Genomic DNA, 20,948 nt, shown 5'->3' on the forward strand with positions numbered 1-20,948 from the left:
CGCGCCCGCTCGAGGCCCCGCGCGGCCGCACGGACCGCCGCCCGCTGCGGAGGGCAGCGCCGCGCCACGGGCCCCCGCTGCGGCGGCGGGGGCCGCGGGCCGGCGGGGCCGGGGCCGGGGCAAAACGCCGGCGGGGAGGCGGGGGCCGCGGCCCGCCGGCGCCGGCGCGTGTCCTCCCGCGGCCCCGCCACCGCGGCGGCCTGGCCTGGCCCCGCCGGGGCCGCGCCGGGCCCCGCGGCGGCGGCGGCAGGGCCGGGCCGGCGCGTGGCGGCGCCCCCCGCGGGGCGGCGGCGCGGAGGCCATTTCCCCTCGCCCTCCGCGCCGCCGGGAGGGAGCGCGGGCGGGCGGGCGGGAGCGCGGGCGGGAGGGAGGGGAGAGGGAGGTGACCGCGGCTGAGGGGAGTGAGGCGCTCAGCTGCCAACACTCACACACTGCCTGCCGCTGCCGCCGCGCTGCTCCCGGGCTCCGGGCGAGACGGGGAGAGGAGAGAGCGAGCGGGCGAGGAAAATAAAGAAGAGGAAGAGGAGGCAGGCGGTCATTAGGAGGGGGAAAGCTGGGAGAGAGGGAAGAGCAGAGAAGGAAACCTCCCTCCCTGCGGAAAGAAGACTTTCCATGTAGCTGGGGAAAGAGGGAGAAGGCTGGAGCGCAGAAACTGTGCGAGAAGCTTTCCAAGCAAGTTACTTAATCCCCGAAGAGCGGAGGGAGGAGGGGAGGGCGGTCATCACAACTGCCGACAGTAATAACTGTTATTCCCGGCCCCTGACAATTTAACCTCCCGGCGGCTCCATGCACTATTCCAAGCTCTTCCTAGTTTCCTCCTCGGGGTAGCTGCGCCGCCGGTGCCGCGGGGAGGCGAGGAGCGGGGCCGCGGAAGGAGGAAGGCGAAGTTTCGCGGGGCTGCGCGCGGCGGCGGCGGCGGCGGCGGCGATGGGCTGGCAGCGCCGCGGCGGCGGCGGCGGCGGCGGCGGGGACCTGCTCTGCCTGCTCACCCTGGTGCTGGGCTTCCTGCTGCCCGCCTGCAGGACGCGCCTCTACACCAACCACTGGGCTGTGCGCATCGCTGGGGGGCTCCCGGAGGCCAACAGGATAGCTAGCAAGTACGGATACGTCAATATAGGACAGGTAACGCGCCTTACGGATACTTGCGCGCAGGCGGCGCCGCCGCAGCGCAGCGCAGCGCAGTGCCCCGGCCCGGCCCGGCCCGGCGAGCGCCCTGCGGCCGGGGGGCGGCGGCGCGGGGGGGGAAGGGGTCCGTCGCGGCGGCGGCGGCGGCGGCGGCTGAACTTTGCGCTCCGTGCCGCCCCCTTCCCCCAAATAAATCCGGATAAAACAGCGGCTCGCCCCTCGCGAGCCCGCGGGGCCGGGACGTGGCAGCGCCGCCGGGGCTCCGCGCCGCGCCGCGCGGCGGCAGGGGCGGCCCGGCGCGGCGGTGAGGGGCCGGCGGGCGCTGGGTCCCGCCGGCGCGGCCGGGGAGAGGGCGCCGAGGTGCGAGCGCTGCGAAGGGAGGACGAGGCAGGTCTCCCGGCGCCCGCCTGCTCCGCCGGGCAGCGCCTGGCTGCCGCAGGATCCGCACGTGTTCGCCCGGAAAGCACCTGGAGCTCGCCAGGTCCGGGAGGCAGTCCGCTTGGATCCGCACGGATCCAGGACCCCCAAGCGAGGAAGCACCTGGTTCCCGCTGGATCCAGTCGCGCTGAAAAATCCTCCGCTGCTGCACCTAGGCACTGCCGCTGTTGAAAAATGGCATAAGATCGCTTTTTTCTGACACGGTTGTTGCCACAGTATGCTAGGCTTTCCTGACATTTACCCTTAAAATGTGAGTCGCATATGTAGGGCATAGCAAGTTGAATGCCTAAAAAATGAACAGTTCTGTCGCATGCATGTGTGCGAACATCCAAGCATGATTTTTCTAGACAGTAGTTTATACTACATGAATTCAAAGTTTAGAAACAAGCATTTACAGGTACAGAAGGCTTCATATTATCCGTGAGATTCACAAAATTGCAGCTGCATTTATACAACGGGCCTTTTACATCAACCAGATCAAAGTGACATATCCAGTTGTTATTTGTGCTGTAGAACTGACTCAAAAGTTTGAAGTGTGTGTCTCAACCGTTCCCAATTATTGCACACCTGAATGAGACAGTTGTGCAATTTATTAATGTAAATAATTTACATAAGAAAAGCCAGACTGCAGCAGTACAATATGTGGTGTGTACCAATGCAGATGCCTTAGAAAGGCTTAGAAAGGAGTCCCAGCTTCCCTCATGGAAACTTGGGCAGGTAGGTGAGGCTGTTCCCATTCAGACAGACAGAAATTCAGGAGGAAGCTTTTGTGTCCAAATTGAATCCACACCTTCAAAGTGCCATTTTTAGAAGATGAAGGAATACAAGAGCAAAGTTTTTTCCACTGGTATGTTTTGTTTTTGTCTTATGCATGTCTTTCGCACAAGGCATTTTTGTATATTCCTGTTTGGGCCTCTAGAGTACTGAAATAAGCAGCAGTTAGCTGATCAGAGGATTCACTTCTTCTCCTTTTGTCCTTTGCCAGACCAACTGGCTAACTTAGAGGGCCCGCTTTTTTATCCCTTGCACATCCAAACCTCCTGTTGGATTAAGGAAGGAGCGTAGTAAGCCACTGTTGTTTTCTTGTGTGTCAGTGAAGTGTCAGGTACACACCTATGACATATTAATAATAGATACATTACTGATCAGGTGTACAGATAGGAGTGAGAGAAAATAGAAGCCATGAATAATGAACAACTGGAAAATACTAGGTATACAGATGAAAAGAGGGCATATGTGAAGGGAGTCAATACTGCTAGTTATGCAGATAGGAAGAATGCAAGAAGACAAGTATAAGATTGTTCACTGATGCCTTTGTGAAAAAGAAAACTTTGGTAATAATATGAACTAGACTGATGGTTGTTCCTAGTCTTCTGGCTGTTGCCAACTTCTAAGCGCAAGAAGCAGGCAGTGGGCATATGCAAAGGTGGTCCATAGAGCTTCCTGCACGTATTTTGGGTTGGAGTAACTCAGTGCTAGATGTCATTCTGTCCCTCCGATGCAGAGCTCAGAGCTTGACTGTTGTTCAGTTAAGAGGTCTTATGCATTTGCAAGAACTCTTATGCAGAGTTTCCTTTCTTGGGTGTCTTTTTAGGATGGCCAGTTTTAAGTTTCTGATCATTCCTAGCAAAATCATCTGCAAATGGTATCTCTGTGTTAGCATGTTCATTAATGCTAGGTGGACATTCTAGCGTTTGCAGTGAATCTTTCTTCTCTTATTCCCACCCTATCTGTCCTTCTGCTACTTTTATCAGGTCACTAGATAGGACGAATAATTTAAGAATTTGAAGTTCAGTGTATGTAAGATAATTTGACTGCCTGTGGTCTGATCATACATGGTTTAACATTTAAATATGTGGGTCAAAGCATACATAAAATAATTATATTTCTTAAGAAATAGAAAAAGTATGTGTCCTTTTCTGTGGAGCTTATCCATCATTGCATGTAGAGTGTATTGCTTAATAGTGACAGGCAAAGAGAAATATGGAAGTTACATTCTAGAGGAAGAAAGCTAGGAAGAAGCAGGACTGATGAGTAGGATTTGTCTGTAATGGGCTTCTTGCATAGATTTGAAAAAGTGGGAGTTACTTGACACATAACAGGATGTGCAAAACAATCTATGAGAAAGGGATCTACTGTTTATTATTGGGAGACAATCTGAAATAATTAAAAAATCTGTACTTGACTGTAAGATGGTGAAAGACATTCTCTTAACTGGCGACAGTATCAAAACACTAAAATAGAGACAACCAATAAGCAGAATTCTCTGTTAGAGACAGGACTTCGAATGCTTAATGTCTGCATATTGTAGCAGCCATGGCTGGGTAGTTAAACTTTGCTTTTGCAGGTAACATCTCTTATAGGTAAGCTGAAATACAGTGAGTAAAGCTGAATGTGTCAGTAAGAGCTAAGCTGTGTCTACTTTTGCTTGAAGATGGTCATTAAAATCTCATAAAAGTACGCATCCATAAATAATTTGAAATAGATTAAAAAAAAAAACAGTGTAGCACATTAAGCATAGTATTTATGGTTAAATTAAGTTTGAGAGCTCACATTTAAGAGGACAGTGCAAAAAACTAAATCGAAGTTCTACTACAGCTGACTCAGTGAACTGACCCAGTACTATTGACCCAGACAAATAAAGGAATTACAATATTCTAGATCAAAGTTAATGAAATTCTGTATAAGAAGTGGAAGTCAGGTAGGGACAGTTGCAGAGTTGCAAAACAGGAGGATTCTGAAAATGTACCTAATTGCATGATTAGAGCTGAAGGAAAAGAGGGAGGTTTTGAGGGTATTATTCTTACCAGCCAGTCTGTCAGTTTTGAATGAGTGGAGATACAAGAAGGTATGAGAGGAAGGGAGATATTGGATACTTTAGGAATAAGACAGTTAAGGGTAGGCAATATTTCAGTTGTGTGCGTGGAGAAATGATGCTGAAAGGTGAATTAAATTGGTAAGTGGAGACAAAATGATGGACACAGAAGGCTGTGAATCTTAAGTGTCAGACAGCACCTCTTCTCTCAGTGTTTGTTATTGGTGCGTTCCTGGTACTAGAATTTAGCCCTCCCTTTTTTGGTGCGCATATGATTTTTCAGTGAAATAATATCTTTGAGGCTCGAAATACCTCTAAGTCCATTTTCATTACCATGGTGACATCAGGAAAGCCACAGAGCTTTCCTAGATGAATAACTGGACCAATCAGTCAGGAAAAGATGGATGAAAAAGGTACATTAAAGAAGGCCTAGAGATCGCCCGCCAGTGAGCAACTGGCTTTTCCTGCAGCTCACAGCTTCTGGTAACCTCCTGTTGCTCTTGAATTCTCTGTGTGGTCTCCATCTCTTGTTACACCTCTGCATCAACTTGAAGCTTCAGCTTCTCTGCTTATTGAAAAGAGGTGTTTTCAATGGACTTTAAGGAGATTCGGCACAAAAGAAAAAGAAACTGCTGTTACTCTGTATTTTCTCAGGCTCTATGTTCTGATTCTTGTCTTCTGCACGTGTTCCAGCGTGCTGCTCATTTATCTTGTCTTTTACTTGCCATTACCAATATAAAATTTATGGTAGATACAGAAGTTTGGTTGTTCTTCATAGATATTTAAATTCTAATAGTGAATCTAGTGAGACTGTCATTCATTTCCGTCATCTGTTGTTTGGAAAAGCAAAGAGTAGTGACTAAGACTTTTGATTGCATCAACCAATATTCAGTTTCTGTTGGAAGACTCCTTTCCCCGTAGGACTAGAATGAAAGCACAAGTATCACAAAAATTGAGGCAATAGATCCCCTTATCTACTGAGGCAAGTGGGCAGGATGTCCTACTGGATGTCTGTGAGTTTCATCGCTGTAGCTAGTGCTGCGGTGTGAAGCTTACTGATTTGGACAGCAGGGCTTGCTTGAGCTGACACTCGAATCAGTCTCCATTTAAGGCCTGTTAAAAGCCTTTACCATGACTTGAGGCCATGGTACTTAGCTACTGATAATGTATTTTGTGTGACATGATCACAACTGCATTAAAGCCAATGGAGCAAACACAGTGAAGCATCAGTTTAAGCTGCAAAGGAATCGGTCCCAAGGCCTCCTCTGTTTGACTGGGCTATAGAATAGCATAAATATCTAAAGTCGTGGTTTAAATGTAGAGATTTTATTTTTTTTCTTTCCCCATATATTTCAAGAATTTCTGTCCTTGATGTGCAATTAGCAGTTTCTCTAGTGAATGAATCCTTGTCTCATGTGAAGAGTGCTCCCCTGCTGTTCTTGCGTGGGTCTCTCAGGACAGCCAGGGCCTGCAGTCCCCCTGGGGCTGTGATAAGGTGGTATAATGCAAAGCAGCCATGGAGTTGCTCTAAGCTACACACTGGATGGAACAATATGGGACGTACCCGGTCACCCAGCAGTTCCTGGGTGGCATATTTTATGTCATTGCATAAAATCACATCTGTCTCTAAGCAGCTGCACTGAGCATACCTTTCTCTTAAAGCAGAGTGTCTGTCACTGACTTTTGGGAACGTTTTTTCCTCTGTTGGCTGTCTGGTTGGAAGCTGCTGAAGTATTTATTAAAATATATAGTCTGTATTGCATTTTGTACAATTGGCAGAAATATTATGACTGTGCTGATAGAGTGGAGATTTGTTACTATTTAGTGAAAGGAGGAAGCTTTCTTTTGATACAACCATGAAAATTATAGTATACTGATATATCATCTTGGTTCCCATGGTTTTCCTTGTTTCTTGTAAACACAGCTTCTCACTGGATATAAATTTGTGGTTTGGTGCTAAAATATTCTTGATAGACTGGGGAGAGAAACACCAGCTTATAGAGGGGTGACTTGTGAAGCAGCTGAGAAGCTGGGAATGCTAATCCTTGCTTCGGCACTGAAGCCCTTTGTGCTCTTGAGCTAGTAACTTAAACTTTTTCTCCTCATTTCTTCTTTTATATCGACAAAGTAAGGGGAGCTTCAACAACTGGGGGTGGGCAGATGAGTTTCTTCTTGTTTCAAACGTGGGCTTCAAATTTAGGAAGGTTTTCAAGGTCTGTGCTCTTGTAGAAATTGGTGCTGCGTCAGTTTCTCTGTTGCTGTTAAGAGCTGGGGGCTCCTCCTTCAGGCAGGGAGCTTTCCTTGAGGGTGCGGGAGGGAAAGAGAGAAGCAAATAGCTGATGCCCCCAAGGAGACAGAAGAATGGTAGAGGTGCAGATATCCTTTTTGTGGCTTCAACAAGGAAAAGAAATTCTGCATCAATTAATATAGAAGGAAACTTGAGATCCTCCTGTTCCTTTTTTTTCACTAATTCTAGACAGGGGCTGAGGATGGGTCAGCACTTTTCCAAATCCCATCTTTCCTCTTCAAGTACTGGAAGAATACTTTTTTTCTGCTCTCTTCCAGGGGCTAGGGGCCTAGTCCTCACCTTCTGTCACCCTCGGCAGGTGACCGACTGCCTGCCCCGTTTCTTGCCTGTGAGGAGCACACACTGTTTACAAAGAGACACCTGCGTGTGCTAAGCTTGAGGAGCTGCCCAGGAGCCACTGTTTGTTATATGGATTTGTTTTCTTAGATGCATAATAAATGAAGATGTGATTTGCTGAAAGATACGTTTTATCAGGAATTTACAGATTTAAAGCTAGCAAATCACAGAAAGAGTTATTAAATATTGGTTCATTTCAAAACTGAGGTCCCAGTGATGGCAGGGAGAAGATGTTGTATAACAAGATCAATTGATCTGAAAGAATGGGAAGAATGGCTGCTTTCCAGTTTCCAATCTATTCCTGATGGAAGGCGAAAGGAAATCTTGCAAATTAAGCAGCCAAAAATGGAAGACTAGAAAAAAAGCATTGCAGCTGAGAGAAAAGGGAGCTTAAACAAAGACAGAGAGCCTAAAGTAAGGTTGTCTTTGGCAAAGAGAGGCGATTGCTACCATAATTTTCAACATCTTACAGGGATGGTCTCAAAAAAACAGGATGGTAAGCCTCTGTGTGCAAAAAAGTTCACTTATCCAAGAGTAATAAAATAGAGAGTTAATACATGAGACAGGCCCATTAAAAGCCTGTATGGTCACAACACTGAAATGGAGTGAACTCTTACCAAAATTTAATAGCTGGAATATATGTTTAATGAAGTCTTAAGTACTAAAGATGAGTATATTAAAAGAATAAAAGCTAGGTGTGCTCCAAGCTACATACACATGCATATGTAGTGGGGTTACAAAGATATACCAAGGAAAATTGAATTCTTTCCTATTTATGGCAGAAAAAGTACATTCGAGAGCTGGGAAGAAATATAACTGAATAAGAAAGGCAGTGAGTGAAAGCAACCCTCCCAAAGCCTGCAGTCCAGAGAGACTGGTCTGCAGATTGTTTTAGCAAGCTTTGTGGGGTCAGAGAAAAATCCATCAGATAGACAGATCTTTAGAAAATGTAAGCACCAAAACAGAATTCTTGCAAATGCTCACAGGCCACAAAAACAGGAAAACAGCACATATTAGAAACTACAGAGGGTATGTCATGGCTAATTACTTCATACTTAGCAGTACTCTTGTCAGTGCAGTTAAAAATGGGAGTGGAGAGGGAGGGAGAGCAGAGCATAACACTGCTAAATATGAGCTTTTATAAGGAGTTTGATGAAGAAGAGTGTGTGTCAGATGGATTCTGGTTATAAAGGCAATCTAATAATAATCTTCCTATATTGTAAAATAAAGGAAGATGAGAATCTGGTTTTACAACGTAGTAGAATCAAGCTACAAATTATGTGATGATTCTTTATTTAAAGCCCTTAGGCAAACACAGACAAAATTATACTTTTAAGAGTAACAGTTAGTTGCAAACCCAACTTTCAAATGGCAATGGGTGTGGGAACCACTCCTCTCAGATGAAATGTATAAAGAAGTGAACCGAGCTATATTTAAATGGAAGAAGACTACATCTGTAAGACATGTTAAAGTAAATAAGTAGTATGGACAATGCCTGTAGAGGTGTCGTACCTCCAGCACACAAAGCAGTAACAGCTGACAGCTGTGGAAATGGAGGGTTGGGAGAGATTTCAAGAGATCAGCCTGTCCATTCCTGTGTCTTCAAGGAGGATCAGCTGTGCCTACGTTTCTCCTGGCAGACAGCTAACCTGTTCATGAAGGTCTGCAGTGAGGAGACTCCATAATGCCAGGGCACTGTCCATTCTAGTGGTTCGTTATTTTCATCGCCCCCTTGAAGTCTAACCTGCGTCTCTCTTCCTGCAGTTTAAGGCCTGCGTTTCTTTTTTCACCATGAATATGAAGAAGAGCAACAGCAGGGAAGCTGAAATGTTCCACTCTTCCTGCCACCCACTTTTCTCTTTTTTTCATCCAAGCCCAGTTCTTTCCGTTGTTTCACATAGGTCACATTTTCACTGGTCAATTTTGCTGTCTAACTCTGGTCTCTAAGTGATCCTTATCTTGAAAATGGATGGAGTATTCCTGCTGGAGCTTCACTGCTGGGTTGAACATAAGCATTCCTTCAGATGTCTTGAGGACAGCACTCTTATTTATATATCCCATTATGGTGTTTGTCTTTCCCGTGGCCATATGACATTGCCGACTTATGTTCAGCTCGTGATCTGCTAGTTCACAGATTGATTCTGCCAAATTCCTAGCCAGTTGTTCTCCAGCCTAAATTTGTCCAGTAGATTATTCTTGATTAGGTGTAATACTTTGTGTACGTCTTTGCTGAATTTTGTCCTGTTTTTCCAGAGTGTCATTTTCCAGTTTGTCAAGTTCATTTTGAATTCTCTTCCTGTCCTCCAGCATGCTTGCAGCCCTTCTCCGCTTCTTCTTGTGCATGTGTTCAATAGGCACGTTTCCTATGCCAGTATCCAGGTCACTAATGAAAATATTGAGCAGATATAGTTTCTAGAGGAACTCTGGCAGGCAATGGTCCTCACCCCACCATAATGAACAGACACGTTAATGTTATCTGTGTAGTTTTGTTCCATACCATTCCATAGTTTAATTTTAGGCCCTACTTCAGGAATTTGAAGAGGACTGCTAATCAAGTAATATTTGAAGATAGATACAATTTTTAATTTGCAAAGTGTCTGCTCACGATGAATATAAAAATCACAGAGATAATGGATTGCACCTCAAGGCCAGTTCCTTGCTGTTATAAACCTTTAAGTCATCGTCTCTCCACCAGTTTTAAATCAGTTTAAAACTACTCATTTTTTAAAGTGGTTAGGTTACTTGTCTTCAGTCTGAAAAGCTGCTTTTTACTGGCTTTGAATTTACAGACTGAATTTAGTCATGTATGGCCAGTACATACCTGTTTGTTCTATTGTTATAGTAGCTCTTCCATCTCTCCAGCGCGTTTACAGAGGGGAGCCTTCAATTTTCCTAGTGTAGCTTCTGGTTTCCTTTTAGAAAAGAGGCTTCCCACTCCCATGGTCATCCCAGTTGCTGTATTTTAATTGGTCTCTGTTTAATTTGACCAAAGGATGGCCAGCTTGTATGCAGCCTCACCACTGCTTTCTACAATGTTGTAAATCATTCTCTCGTCTTTGTCGCACAAGATATTTCCAGTATCACGTTTGCGTATTTTGCAGCCATGTTCTGTGTTTCTGTGCTTGACCAGTATATCTTTCTCTGCCTTTCCAAATGATGAATTGTAAAATCTCAAGATAGGCAGATGCATATGTCAGTCATGGATCTGAATAAATCATGTGGCCCCTAGTGAGGAACCATGATGCTCTTTGTCACCTCCCAAACACAGGAAAAAATATGTTCAAACAGAATCCTGCTTGCCAAAGATGTATAGCTTAAGACAGTAAGTGATTATTTGGCAACATACTGGACCCAATTTGACTGATATTTGCAGAATGAAATACACTTTGGAACGGAATGGTGGCAAGTCTAGAGGAATATCACAGCTACACCACGAAATCCTGCCAGAATAGCTTGTTGTGGAAATTCTTGCAAATTACATGATGGTGTGTTATGGAGAAGAGATTGTGAAAAGTACGTTAGCCAAGCATGATCATGGATCATATAGTGCTAAACAAATCAGGAAAGAAAAAAAAATCTCAGCTCAGACTCTTCCATGTAGAAGGAATCTGCTAACAGGGTGAAAATATACTTCTAAATGAGGGATATCCATCAGCAAGGGGCCGGTTCTGCTCAAGTTAAGGCAACTTCAGGCTTTCCTCCTTTTTCTCTTATTTTAGAGACATTTTTGTGCCAGCTGGGAATAGGCCTCATTTATGTTTGTTTTCCAGGGCCAAACTGAAGTGGTAGAGATGTTACAAGTCATAATTCAAACCTTTGCTACATTTACTTATACGTTTTTGTTCAAACTGGAATAAAAACACTGGGTTTTGTGCAAGAGTGAGTGCTTAGTGGGCAGTGAAAGTGTTACTGAGTAGTGCTGTGTGCTTGAAATTCAAGACTAGAATTGGATAATGTTCTCCTTTTTTAAGAATTTAGCTTAATCAGTAGTAGCATGTAGCCTCTCCTCTGGATAAAGCTAGAGAACATATCTTTACTTTTCCTGTGCTTTCCTTTGTGAAGCATATTAACACAGTAATCTGATGTATTAAAAACAAACGGCAAAGAAAATCCTTGCTGTGTGGCACTTCTAAAGCCAATAGTATGACATCCAGGGTATAGATAAGTTTTTCCTGGAAAATCATTGTTCATGTGAATGGCCTTTATTCAAACAGGCTCATAAGGACGTAAGGCCATTTTGACTTAAAACATCTAGCCTGTCTGCTTATGGCAGTAGCATTAAGTTATTGTCTGTGGGAGAGAAAGAACAGAACAAGCATCTGATGCTTCTCCCTAATACTCCTCTCAGCTGTTTTCAGCTCAGGACGCTTCCCGAACTGGATGCAGTTGCTGTGTACTTAGAAATTTTCAATGGATTTTTCATCCAGGCACTCGTCCAGTCTCTCAAATAAATGTAAACTTTCAACATCTACAATATGCTTTGGCAAGGATTTTAAAAGTCTGCTGCTTCACTGCATGCGGAACCACCTCTCCTGCTTGTTTTGAACATGACTCCTACTAGCTTCGTTTGATAGCCTGTAGTTCTTGTACTGAAATAGGCAGTGAAGGTCGATCCCTGTCCACTCTCCTTATACCACCACACATGATTTTTTAATTTTTAGTATTTCCCCCTAAATTGTCTCTTCTCTAGACCGAAGAGTCTTAGCTTACTTAGCTATTCCTCATACAGAAGATATTCCACATCTTTGTTCATCCTTTTTGTCCTTCTTTGAAACTTTTCCAGCTCTACTATGTCTTCTAGGAATAGAGGGGACCAGAGCTGCACAGTGTACTCACAGTGTGGAAAAACCTTGGATTATTAATGCAGTGGCATCATCTCTGCTTTGATCTCTGTACGTTTCTTGATCATGATTTGCTTTTGAGGCTGCCACCAACCTGAGGTTTACAGGGATCAGTCTGCCATAACCCTGTGATCATCACTCCTCAGTGGTACTGGGCAGCTCAGAACACTTCATTTTGTATTTGAGGTTAGGATTGTACATCAGTTCATCTACATTTATCTGCACTGAATTTCATTTACTATTTTATTGTCAAGTCACTCAGTTTTGCAGGGTCTGTCTGCAGCTCACACAGTCAGCTATAGTCTTTGTGGCTGAGATTGGAAACAATAGCTGACTTCTACACCTCATTGCTCACTCCCTTTTCTGTGTCATTTTTTACATGAAAAGGTATAGGTCCCAGAAAAGGCTCTAGCACAGACCTTGGCAGAACTCTAGTGGAGACCTCCCTCCATTGTGGGAATTGAACTAATTATTCCAGATCTTTGTTTTCAGTCGTCTTATTGTTTGTTTGTGCAAGGACCTTCCTCTTATGCCACGGCTTCTTAATTCCTTAAAAGCTTTTGGTGAAGGACATTGTCAAAAGCCTTTTGGAAATCCAGATAGAATATATCTATTGGGTCACCTTTATCTGCATGCTTGTTGACCTCTTCAAAGAACACTAATAGTTTTGTAAGGCAGAATTTTCCTCTATTTGATTATTTCCAAGTAGGTAATTTTTCATCCTGGTGTCCATTATTCTCTTAGTTCTTATAGTTTCTAAAGGTTTCACTAGTAGAGATCTCCCTTTAAAAATTGACATCACATTTGTCACCCTACTGTCCTTAGATATGAAAACAGTTTTTTAAGTGAAGGGTTTCATGCCAGTCTTCCTATTACTTTCAATTACTTTAATGTACTTTAATGAGTTTGTTTATTCAGCTATGTCATCCTTATTCCTTTAGAACACTTCGGTTGCAGGATATTTGCACTTCAAGTATCATATCTCAAGTAGCTCATCTGAAGTATGTGGAAGCAAACAAATCAATGAAATGCTAAACTTTGAAAAATACTTGATGAGTGAGTATACTGGCCTCCAGTGAGCCAAGTAGGAGAATGAACAGCAGTGACAGGGCTTTAAGCTGAGAATGTTCCCCTATGCCCCTTGGAAATCAGTAGCACAGCTTCATTGCAGGAATAGACTATAAAGTAAGCACCATTTTCTCTCAAACCACCAAGCCCCATCCTGCCCAGGGAGCAGTAGTGCTACCAGCTGGAAGCATAGAGGAGTTGGTGCAGATATCTGAGCAGTGGCTGTATAGCTCAGATTATCTTTGCTTTTAAAGAAAAAACATTACATTCACTGGACCTCATAGAGAGTCTCTGCAATTTAGCCCGGCAAAGCATTCACTTGAAGTTTGTAAAGGTCTCAGTAACCTTTCAAACTGAATATTAGAAATGCAGTTAGAGGTACGGTGACAATATTGGGGAATCTTAACAGACCGGATGCATTGCAGTGATGCCACAAACAAGAGCTCCAGTCACAGTCAGTATTACATGTCAATGCTGTTTTCATTTTTCTTCTTGGAAGATTTCCCTTAGCTCCATTGTAAGCCAAATTGTTTCCTTTTTTGGGGTCTAAAGTGCATTAGTACGGTCTTATTCATACCTATTTGAAGGGCAAGGCCATTTCCAGAGCAGATACACGTCACAATATCTGCAATTTCCTTGGGGCACTGAGACTTGCCCATCTCTGCATCACTCTCATTACACCTTTCTATCTGTCCCGTCAAGAGATCCCTTTACTTCAGTACTAATCAGCTCAGGGAAGTCTGAATATCCGTCAGGATTTAACAGACTCCTCCTTATAGTTCTTAGGCCAGTGGCCAACTGACAAATCACAAAGCCATCACCTGGGCAAATTGATATTTAGAAATAAACAGGGTTGTGATTTCTAAAAGAGTTAACTACTTCATGACGTGAGGGACTCTGGACTGTGTTAGCAAGAGCAACTAAACACATCTCATCAATAAATGGATCTACCATTGCAACATGGATGCTTTTTTGTAATTAAATACCATTTCCATCTTGTGAAATTTGACTAATTTCCATTTCTTGACTGGGAATTAGGAATATTAATCTGACACATTAAATTGCACGGTGAGCAAGTTCTAGTGGTGGCTGGAATCACTGGTGACTTCTTAACATTTTTGATTTTGTAGGACCAATATGGCATGAAAACAGATGTTTTAAAATGGAAATGCAAATCCATTTATATAGAAGAACATCTGATTTTATTCAGTTCATAGCTGGCATTCCAGCTGACCAGCTTTTCTCTGTTTAAGTATTTAGATAACAATATATTAAACAAATGTATAGCAGAAACATTTCGCCTTTCTCCAAGGAAATGCAGTTTGAAGTATGCAGCTGAGCATTCATTCAGCCCTCAAGTTCTAAGATTTTGTTCTCCAAACAAGAAGGCTGCTGAGAAATATTCTTTAAATTTGTGAAATGAACATTGTATACCAGCTTTGACCTGGATTTTATCATTGGTTTTAGTAACTTTAGATATTTAACATTGAACTGTGATTGGCTATCAGTTCTCCTTGTCTTTTCTGTGTAGGCTGAAGTAATTTTGACACTGATACAAAAAACATAGGCATTGGAAGGCTAACTTACTATCAAATGCAAGCGTTGTTCCTGACTGAAGTCTGGATTCAGTATGTGTGAAGCACTTTGCTGAGTGCTTATTGCTGCTCCCATTAATTACAGTGGAAGAATCCCACTGATTCCAGTGAAATCTGGATTGAACCTTAATAGCTCTACTGGCACTACTGAAGCTGGCAGTGCAGGAGAGAGATCTATGTATATCTGAATTAATAAGTGTTAGATTTTTTTCTGTTGTGACTGTAGATAGCCACTGTAAGTTGAATCTTACTCGAATATGACTAGAATTAACAGTCCCTTGATTTGCCGTGATCTTTTTCCTTTCTCTTCATTAAACATTAGTTATGATGATCTTGCCTTTTTCTTCTCACTAGGTTTGAATGCTACTTAATACAATGAGTTTTTGGGGTAATGGGGTTTGGCCTTGTCTGCTTACTTGCTTGGCTTTTTTCTGTACACTTATCTGCAGATCCTGTCAAACAGAGATTTTATGTTTTCCACATTAAGAAATTACTGAACTTCGGTAACCCTCTGTAGGATCCTCTTCGGAAACTGTTACTCTTATGAATAGTTGTTGCTCAAGTTGCTTTATCAAAATCATGGGATTACTTGTGGGAGTGGAGATTGCTTATGTAAATAATGGTTACAGGCAAACCTCACTTTACACAAATAATGTTAACTTTTGTACAGCTCCAGCACTGATCAAATAAGACAGGTGAATATATCAGCATCATGTCTGGTTCTGGCAAGTTTTCCCTGTATACGTATTCAGTTAAGCCTGCTGTACAGCTCTTAAATGTTCAGACTTTGATACAGTACAAAGTCAAAGAGGTATGTGGTAGATTCACCGTAAAAGAGCGTTGGATTTAGTACCTCCACACATCGCGTTGATGAACTTAGCTCAGTCCTAGATATTCCCATGAGTCACTTCTTTATTACTCTTCAATAAATCATATTGGTGATAGAGGAGGAAATTACTTAAATCAAGTCTCACGTGAAAGTCAGTTAAATGAAAACATTGTACTTACTATGACCAATAAGAGCTGAATTCAGATTTGTAAGACAAAGTACAGTGTGAAAAGGTTTATTGCTGGCAATATAAATGTTCACTGGAAACAGTATGACTACTGTAGGTCACTGCATTAGTCATTTTGAATGTTATAAACTCTCCTGCTATTAATGTGCTTAAGAGTTTTATATTGATGTTTAAATAACTGGATAGAGATATAACAGCATATCTAACTTGGTGCCCAGTTCTTAAATCTCTTACTTATACAACTGTTCCCATTAGATTTGATTTCCTTTGATTTATGCCTCTTAAATTCCATTAGCTTCAGCAGAGTTATTTCTGATTTATGGTTTTGTAAATGAGAAGAGACTTGATCCCAGTGGGACTGGGCAAATGTTTACAAGTTTCAGGATAGGGACCAGCGTCATTAAACATTTCATGATCAAGATTTAAAAGGAAATGAACATGAACCTTCTTTCCTGTGAAAGTTTCCTCATAGTAGTTTGTTAAAATGTAAAACCTATTTCTTAACTACCCATTACACTGTTTGCATGATTGAAGTCACAGTGTCAGAAACTTGTCAAGCCACATTCTTCTGCCATATTATAATCAGCTATCAGAGTACAAATGTGGAAAAAAAATAGTAATGCTTAGAGTTTCGAGTGGCTATTAATGTATGGAATATGGCAGTTTTGTTTGCTGCTTGAATAAACATTCATGGTACTGCATTCATATCCATCCTCCTTCTCTTACTGTCATTTTACATTTGTTCAGTAATGCGACATGAAATAGAATTGAAAGTCAACAAAGTAGCGACAAAGCTCATTTCAGGTAATACTGAAATTTCAGGTAAATCGTTTAGATGTTTTACATCACAGAACAGTGAGTTAGTAAAGGGGAAAAAGATTTTAGAATGAAAGGGCAATTTGGTGGACTACTTGAAATGTTAAAGATATTTGTTTCCTATCCAGTACCTTCATTATGGGAGCTGTTTACTGAAGCAAACATTACTGCATTGCTTGACAGCTTCTTCACAAATACAAACAGCATTTGTTATGGCTTGAGCTTGCAATGGATGATGGTGTAGTACCGTGCTGAAGTCAGTTTAAATGTTGGAGAGAAAAAGTTTGTTCATATGGCAGAAAATAAATACATTGTTTGATGCACTCATTCTGTACTTACAGAAATAAGGTGGTGACTCACAGGACTTCACAAAAAGGGACATCAGCTATCAGTTTACCTTGCACTGCTTTGTATTTTGAAAAGAAACAATAGGAAAGATTAATAGGAAAGAAGACAGTAATTGATTTCCTTTTGAGAATTTCATGAAATGTTTAATGTTGCCCTGGAACTGAAAGCCCCTGATCACAGGTTGCTGAGCAACCTTGCATTGCTTTATTTGATAGGGACATGAACTTGCCAATTGCTGCAATGCCTCCTCAGGCAAAACTCTCCATGGCAAAGGGGCTGCAATTATTAAAGTCCTTAGTTGTACTCGGATTGTGAAATATCACATGATGGATGTGGAAATGACTTTCTTACCATCTCCCACCCAACCCATTTAAATTAATATGTTTGTTGGTAGACCAAACCTGCACTTCATAGGAAAACCTGCTCACAAAGAAAAGATGTTGCATCTGTGTTCATTAATTTTTATTTTCTTACTTGAGCAGTGTCCTTAAGGTTACAACCTGTTTGTCAGTTCAAGAGAGGAGGCAGATGAAAATGTTCCTTATTGACTTTAAAAGAATGAATTTAGGTACCATGGTCAGATTTCTTTTGATTTAGAGTGTTTGAATAATCAACATAGGGTCCAGATATCTTCCACTTCTTAATTTTTGTTCTTTCTTAACTACGCTGAGGACGTATTTTTATGTCCTCATCTCTAGGGAAGTGGTACCGTGTAGCAAGGACGATGTTTGGAGGATAGCAGAAGGCAGTACAGTTCAGACTCAAGGAGAGCTGTCAGCCTCTACCCTCCCCTGGCGACTGCAGCACATCCTTCTTCACAGAGCTGCAGCTGGAAGAAGGTGGGGCCCAGGCTCAGGCTCTGCTTTTTTTGCTGTTTTTGGAGGGAATATGTATTTACCACGGTCTTTTATGACCTGCAGTGGATCACCATTCTCTTCACTGCTCATCCATGCTAAGACTGAAACATTTCCACCTGGTCTCTATTCAGGCAGCTCTCTCTTGGCTTTACTGAACTGGTTGATGTTTTCAGGATTTGTCTTTGGCCTTGAAGATGAGTTTTTTTCTTATTCTGAGAGAAAGAGCATTGTTTGTGATTAAATATGATCAAGTGGGTAAGTGGTTTTATTTTAAAGAAAATCAGCTAACCTCTCTCTCCTCTCAGAACTCAATTAATCAGGCAGAAAGATCTTCATTCCAAAATTTACAGGATTTAAATGAATATAGAATCCCCCAAAGCTGCCACAGTCCTCTTTGGAAGGATTGTTCATCCTGTTTAGTAGGGTAGATTAAATGAATAATTCTTAGTGTGATTAAGCACGTATTAGAATAAAGCAATTGATACAGTTGTCGTTTATATCTTTTTAATATCTGAACTTATTTTATAAATTCCTACTATTTCATGAGAACTGTGACCTGTTTTCTGAATAAATGCTTTCCTCATCTTGCAAAGATACTTCTTCTAAAACAGTTGTGCTAAGGCCTCTGTGTTGAAGGTTGAAACATTATTCTTTTTGATGAAACAAAACATTTTATGTTGCTATTTGGTTTTCAGGTTTCTTCTCTTTTTTCATGTAATTCCAAATGTTAAATACGGTTACCAAGAGAGCACTAAAGTGCTGGAATCCCCTAAAGCAGAATTTCATTTGATAGTATTTGTTTTAAATTACAACTGTACAAACTAATGTGTACGCAGAAGGTGTTGTCTAGGAAGGTTTGTCCATTGTGTCCTGAACTTTTAAAAAGTAATTAAGCAATTATTAGCCCACCTTATTGCCCAGGTGAAAATTAATTTGTTTTATATTGCTAAGTATATTTTGTAATATATTTAGAATATTTCTCTATTTAGAGAAATAGAATATTTGAGATTTTAAAAATAGACTATTTCTAACTAGAGATTTTGAATTCTACATTTAAATTTAGCCTCTCCTTTAAATTAAATTTTAGTTTTAGTTTAGAATTGAGACTACCTGTACTTAGACTATATTCTGGAACAGAATAGAGGCCTATGAAAAGAAAACTTATTAGTATAATTACAGAGACAATCCAGAATAGAACATACAAACTCCTGTAAAAATTTTCCACTGTAAATTAAAATGTTCTTTTTATGTTCTTTTTTTAACCTGCATATTTACTTAATTTAGCTGCAGTTGTATTTTTCTGAGAATTTTAAAGATTCCTAATAGATGCATTAAGATGCAAATTCTCATTGAAATTTATGAAGTGACTTCGATAAAAATCTCAGCCTTAATACTGAATTAGAAAGATATCAAGAATTAAAATTGACCTTAGGGTCTTGTTACTTATTTTATTCTGAAAACCAAAGCACATGAAAAGTTAAAAGACTGGAGAGTTTATTTTGGGTTTTCCATTGAAACACTTAATGTGCTACATTATTTTAAAGTAAAGTGCAGCCGGATGTAAGCAGCAGTAATAACATTCTTACCTGAAAGCATGTAATGTAGAGCTACTTTATGTTAATGGTTCTGTTATTCATTTTAGAAATGAACTGGTTTGAAAAACCAAATTGTACTTTTCTAGTGCAAGGTAAGTGCCCAAACAAAATTTCTACATGCAGATGGCTGAAACACAGTGGAAATTTGCCAAAACAAACAAAAGAAGTCAGGAGTGGCAAATATTGATTCAGTAAAGTGTTATATATATTTTTTCCCATTTAAACAGGAGTGATAATTTCAAGGTAAAGCGTTAGCATATTCATTCCTAGAATGTGAAGAGGTGTACAGGCTGATTTATTTATATGAAAATTGTGATGTTTCTGTTGTAATAGACAGGTGGTTTAATTTATCTGGCTAGTTTGGTTTTTTGTTTGTTTTTCATATGTGTGTGGTTCAGAAGGGAATCTCCTCTTCTATTATTAGCAGCTGGCTGAACTCTTTTATCTTCCGGACCAAGGGTTTAAGGAACGGAGCAAGAACTCTGTATTACAGTATAGCTTTTTTACTAGTTGATGGCCATTAGCTTCTCATTTTATCTGGAATTTCCAGTTTCAGAAAAAAGATTGCAAGAAAGTTTAAGAAGTGAAACGGGAGTGGAGCGTTTGAGGTCAAGTCCAGCGTGTTCAGAGTGTCGCTGCTCAGAAATGGCGACTCTGGCAATGCATTGCAGAAGTATCTGTTCTCTGTAAAACAAACCCGAAAAGAAAGGAACGTGAGAGGAGCACAGATATGAATTGCCAGCTGAGTTTCAGCCTGCGTTGAGCACACACGGAGATACTTGCACAACTTGGACATCTAATTTGCATTAGCTAATTGGGGCTTAAAATAGAATGGAAAACTGGCTTACATGGGCATGTCAGCATAGTTTGAAATCAAGCTTTTAGAGTAGCCCAGGTTGAGTTTGAGGTGATAATTGTATTCCTACCCAAATTGCTTTAGTTTCGCTGCTGCTTTGGATTTTTTTAGTTAACTGAGTTTGGACACATTAAAAGTGCACTTTTTTTTTTCCCAGTAGTTGTTTCTTTAATGTACTGATTTAGAGCTTCTGTAAAACAGAGGTTAAATATCAGTATTTCCCTCCTTTAAACTAGTCATCAGAGTAGTATTATCTTGGAGCTGCAGTTCAAGACAAGACCACAGCATTCAGGAGTGCTAGCAGTTTCTGAGTTTTTCTATGCTATCTGCCTGTAGTAATCCAAGAAGCTGTTTTAACTCAGTGCAGGATATCGTAGGATATTAGCCCAAAAGGGGACTAGCAGAGAGTTTAAATATTTGGTTAGAAGCCTCTTCTTCAGAACTGGAATTTTAGGTTGAGTAAGTTCCTGAGAGCCTGTGCTTCTTCCTCCTAAATATTTCATTTACTGGTCTGTGCAAAAGCCCCAAATTGTCCAAAACTGAAAGTGGGCCACTCCTTTGCCTCACTGCAGTGTGCCCTGTGTAAGCAAACCTTATTTCTTTTGCATGACACGTAGTACAGCTTTGTGACCCCTAAATGCTGAGATCAGAACCCTGATTTTAAAACATTTACTGCTTCCTAAGTCTGCAGGGACAGCAGAAGGAAAAAGGGCAGCAATTTTCTATAGTATCATTGAGCCTGTTTTCACCTGTGGGTAACGATCGTGGCGCGGGCCAGCGTCGATCAGATGAAGGACTGTGGCCACACTTCCCTCGCATTTGTTACAGAGCGGTGTGCGTCAGAGGAACTTAAGCAGAATTGTAAGTCATGGGAATATTTGGTTCTGTCAGAAATAAAAATGCTTTGTGATACCAGGTGGGCTTCATTGGCATT

The 20,948-nt window shown here is 41.6% G+C and overlaps 1 protein-coding gene across 1 annotated transcript in view; it reads left to right on the top strand.

Moving 5' to 3' along the window:
- The first annotated feature begins 447 nt into the window (after positions 1-447).
- PCSK5 (proprotein convertase subtilisin/kexin type 5) overlaps positions 448-20,948 on the top strand; it is a 259,883-nt gene continuing 239,382 nt past the window's right edge. The window contains exon 1 of the mRNA XM_067315277.1: positions 448-1,122. Coding sequence (XP_067171378.1) covers positions 928-1,122 — 195 coding nt within the window. The 5' untranslated portion in view covers positions 448-927. The remainder of the gene's footprint in view (positions 1,123-20,948) is intronic.

Source organism: Apteryx mantelli, chromosome Z (assembly GCF_036417845.1).
Source record: "Apteryx mantelli isolate bAptMan1 chromosome Z, bAptMan1.hap1, whole genome shotgun sequence".
In the NCBI taxonomy this organism is placed as follows: Eukaryota; Metazoa; Chordata; class Aves; order Apterygiformes; family Apterygidae; genus Apteryx; species Apteryx mantelli.